A 4,902-nucleotide genomic window follows, 5' to 3' on the forward strand; every position below is an offset into this window, starting at 1 on the left:
GAGAGAGAGAGAGAGAGAGAGAGAGGGTGAGTGAGCAAAAGAGTGAGTGAAAAATGTTGCCAGCTATCTGGTTTTTCATCTATCTAGTATTCATTCATGACAGAATATGGCTCTAAGCATAATCAGCAAGTAAAGAAATGAATACTTGTAAAAACACAACTTTTCTCAATGAGTTAACCGTGGGAAACATAAAACAAAGCGTTAACTTGAGCGTGCCCCCATCACACCTGTTCCTTGTCAGAACAGAAGAATGTTGGCCACATGTCTGGACCCAGCTCAGGCCACCCCCTAATGAGTCCTGCTAAACGTGGGGGGATGTTGGAGAGATGCAAATTGTCAAGTTGAAACAGTTGCAGACCAAAGTAGCTTGGACACTGCCAATCTCAGCTCTGGCATAAACAGATGTCTGAAGTTTTATCAGATGGACTGAAACCTACAAGGAGAGAGCTCAAAATTCAGTTCTGGAAATAGGTGAACTGGTGCACCGAACTAAAAATTTTTATTGACAGAAAAAGTCATTGGTTGAAATGTAGTCGTTGTGCAGAGACCAGTTATAAATACAGGGTTCAGGTGTTCAAATTTTTTTCCTACAACTTGTCTAGAGGACAATACTTGTACATGATGAATTATACATAAAAGCTCCTTAGTTCTGGAAGTATTTACATGTACGATTCATGTCTCTGGATTTTAATCATCGCAAAATGATCCTGCACATATGCAAGTATGACCTTGCTACAAAAGGATCGTAACATCTCTAATTTGATTACGACCTCTGAATCACGCCGTTTTGATTTTGTTGCCCCAGAAAGCTAACATTTACCCTGTTGATCATTAAGGGTGGTCCTAATAAATTTCAATTATAGTCCCATTGGATTGAAATGGATTGATTTTCAATCAAATTTCATTCCAACCAGGTCTAATGAGGGCGGTGACCAGCCTCTGCCCTTTGGCCTACAGGGAGATAAAAGTCTGTTTTCTTTCTCTTTACCCTAACCTGGGGCTTGTCTATAAATTTAAACCGATAGTAGATTTTGTTGGAAAATTGTTTTAAACTTTCAGTCATCTTTAAACATGTCAAAACTAAAAACAAAAGTTAATAGAATGATGCTAAGGAAGGCTTATATCAAAGTTATAATGAAAATTGTATGCATCACAGTAAATACCCTTGTCAAGGCACAGGGTAAGAGATGATGGTGTAATGTTTCTGGCTCTATGCTCTTACTAGTCTTAGTCTGTTACAGCTACTAGTAATATGCAATAGAATTGAGAGAAAGAAACAAAGAGGCAAAGGGAGAGAGAGAGAGAGAGACTGTGTGTTGACCACAGCTTGTTCATGATTCACTTTGGAATGTTCATTTTCTCTTCAGTATCACTGCCAAAAGCACCAACAAAGCAACAATGCCCCAAACTTCACGGAATTCAGCAAAATGCTTCACATATTAAAACAAAACGGCTGTAAAAGGGCATACAAAATTGGGTGGAACAGTGTGTAATTAATGCATGACTTACTAACGAACTACCTGCTCCTCAATCATGTCAATTTTGTTCAATTAACCCAGATAGAATTACAAATGGATGATGTAACTGAATTCCACACAGGCTACTGCAATACACAAAGAAACAACCTTTCATGTGTGTGTATTACATTGTTGGAAAATATCATATATTTTTGGCATGATACTAGTAATCACTTCCTTAAGTGTTCTTTGTGTCTATTTCACATCAGCCATATCTTACATCTGTGACATGTGTTGTTGAAATAAAATGTATAGCTTCTTTATGATAGTCACGAAAAACAGGCTTACAATACGTAACAAAGAGACTCTCCCCCCAAACCAGAGTTACAAAGAACTTATATCTTTCTCGCAAAGTTTGATACTTACTAAGCTACACCATCTATCATATTTGAGTCATTTTGACGGTTTGGTTCTTCTCTAAAAATCCATAGGATTCCACCCTAAGTACTCTTTTCTTTTGGACACTTTTAGACAGTCCATCACATGACATTTTCTTTGTTGTAAAATCAGTACTGACAGCACTTCCCATAAATTCCTTTAATCAAAGGACCTCCTACTGAAAATAAGTACCTCCGTCGTATCCAAAACAGGTTGTTATTTTATGGCCTTCCTTAAGCACCTAGTCGGACTGCAAAGGTGTGGATAGGAATTTTAAATTTCCTTCCCGCGATTGGACAAAAGTAGGAAAATAGCAGCTATTAGTTATAATGTACTCAGTGGGGAGGCAGGATAATTGTCTAAAGCCGGCAAAGCCGAAAAACGCTGCAAGCGGTGTCAAAATTAGTCCAGATTCCTATCATTTGTCATTTAGTGATGGGGTATGGATTGTAACTGCTCAAATACCTACACTGACTCATGCTTTTTAACAACTCACAAAACCTTTTGGGTGATAGATACATGCGTCAGCTCGATTTAACAAAGTGGCTACTATAGCATAACAGCATGTTGTTGCAAAATAGAACTTTTTCTCAAACTTTTTTTTCCACAAAGTCTGAACAACATAAGAAATTTTCTCTTTGTGTCAGTGAGACACTCCATTGTGTGTTCTAGTTCCAAAGCTTTGTACCTTTTTTACAACAAGAAGAATCTTTATTGAGTGTTTAGTTCCTAAATTTTTGTTATTTTTTTTGGTCCATTTTGTATTCAGAAAACCCAGGTACTGACCTGTGATGCACCGGTCACTCTGGTGATTGGAGGAGCGCTGGTCGTCCCAACTGTCCCCTGCAGAAACAAGAAAAAAGTTTGACCTTTAAAAACATGTTGAAACATAATGCAACATTTCCCTGATACATGTAGCAGTAGTATATATATATTAAAACACACATGCACATCTTTGAGTTGATATACCATCCAAAGATTAAAGAATGGATTCATTTGTCATTTCTCAATACATCCTAGATGCACTAAACTGTTCAAATATGCTGTGAATTGTGTAACAGTTAGCGCATACATTTATTTGTTAATTGAGATTCATCACTTTGTGGAAAGATTCATCTTTCCTTCCAACTCTTGCTGAAGCTAGACCAGTGAGCAGTCCCTTCTGTTCATGTTTGTGTAGGCAACCAGCTCTACCCTGGGCTCTATGCTGGGCTCTACAGGAAAGCTTCTTCAATCCAGTAGTAGCCACAAATGCAGCGCTTGACAGCAGTCTATAGTATCTGGCAGTTGGAAATTTATTACAGCCAAATTGGTACTGAAGCTCCTTGGCCACCTCTTGACCTTCCCCTTGAAAGGTGACCCTGGCGGGTTCCATTGTGGGGGCAAAGGTCAGCGGATGGAAAACAGAAGCAGGGAGAAGTTGTTCTAACAACATGGGGAGAGGGGCACTGTGGGTAGTGACCTGGCCCTGTGGTGATGCTTCATGTGGGCATGGGGAGGGGAGAAACCACGTAGGTCTGACTTCTGGGTAGCAAAATGTGGCTGTTAAACTGTGGAAAGTATCTGTGTATCAGTTTAGTAGGCCCTAACTTTGTCATAGGCCCTGAAAACAGTCTGGCATCCTGGCTAGTGACACAATCTTTCTAGACAGACATAAACTAGAGGAGACAAAACTAGCTGTCAGTGTCAAGGCTCCCACCTTCTAAACAGGAGGAAAATTCAGTACCACCTTTTGTCACCTTGTTCAATCAACCTTCGACTTATTATTCCAAAATTATCTCCTTGTTTCCGGAATGCCTTATTGCAGCTCTACTCTGTCAAATGCTGTTATATCTAAGCTTTCAATGTAGTCCGGAGCTATATAATGGGTATTCTTGGGTATTCTGAAGTTCTGATAAAAATTCAGTGTAAAGATAGGCAAATGAGAGCCTCTTTTTTTAGTGGCCTAATCTGATGATTGTAAGCCAGCTGGTGTGCACCCTGACTGGCAAGTCTTCGGAATAGTCAGCAATTTTGTCTAATTAGGGACTGATCAGTAGATACTGTAGAGAGGGGTGGGGAAGAATTATACTGCACATTATTATAATGAAGATTGTATTACTTAAAGCAGAAAGTTTCAGTACAAGTATCTCAGTGGATATCTAGATATAAAGTTGGTATATTGGCAATGCTGTGTATGTTTAGCTGTAAACAAGATCTACAAGTTATTATAACTAATGAAAGGTCTTTTTCTTATATGATCGATAACAATTCTTCTCCCTCCCCCCAACCACTCACTTGTCCTGAACCCTCCCTTGCCTTTGCAAATCATGTGATAAGGGGTCAATGCCCTAGAGAACCCTGGTATTTCAACATCTCCCCACACCTACTCTACTTATTATCAAGGATCACTGAAGAGGGTGGACTGAGTACTTGTTTATCTCACTGAAAAAAGGGACCTTTTTCAAGGCAACGGAAAAAGAACACTTCATCAAATCTCACCCTCTGAACAGTCCCCGGGGATGAACCGTTGATAATACCATCAGGGTCTGCATAATGCTAGTATCTTGTCGCAATCTTGAACGTTGTTACCCAGAACATACATTTTTTTTGGTAAAAAACAGACACAAGAGATGAAAACATATACTAGTAATCACCAGTAAAGCTTTACTAACTTTTTTTTCAAACAGCAGCAAAATAGCTACTTCCTCTCCATGCAAAGAAAAAAGGGCCTGCCTTTTATAAAATGAAGGTTGTTATCAGATGTAAGCATTCCTGGCTGCCTGGCTAGGATCATCTGTACACCAGAAAGCCTGACAGTTTCAGTGCCACTGGAACCACACAATCCTTCATATCATACCAGCCAGTTCACTCACTTCACCTCTGTTCGCAGAACAGCTTTCTGCAGGCATGCTGCAGAAAACACTGCCTAAATTAGAATTACTTGAAAACACAGATAACCGAAGTGGCTCTTGAACTTTTAATGAAGTTCTGTGGGTGGTACATGGCACGGCATGGTTGTTTGTTT

The 4,902-nt window shown here is 39.4% G+C and overlaps 1 protein-coding gene across 3 annotated transcripts in view; it reads right to left on the reverse strand.

Moving 5' to 3' along the window:
* Nucleotides 1–4,902, reverse strand: part of LOC109479038 (retinoic acid receptor alpha-like) — a 145,997-nt gene that overhangs the window by 17,013 nt on the left and 124,082 nt on the right. For all 3 annotated transcript variants that reach the window (XM_019780880.1, XM_019780881.1, XM_019780882.1), the window contains one exon: nucleotides 2,682–2,738. In XM_019780880.1, coding sequence (XP_019636439.1) covers nucleotides 2,682–2,738 — 57 coding nt within the window. The remainder of the gene's footprint in view (nucleotides 1–2,681; nucleotides 2,739–4,902) is intronic.

This window comes from Branchiostoma belcheri, unplaced genomic scaffold (assembly GCF_001625305.1).
Source record: "Branchiostoma belcheri isolate BF01 breed outbred unplaced genomic scaffold, Haploidv18h27 scaffold46, whole genome shotgun sequence".
NCBI lineage: Eukaryota > Metazoa > Chordata > Leptocardii > Amphioxiformes > Branchiostomatidae > Branchiostoma > Branchiostoma belcheri.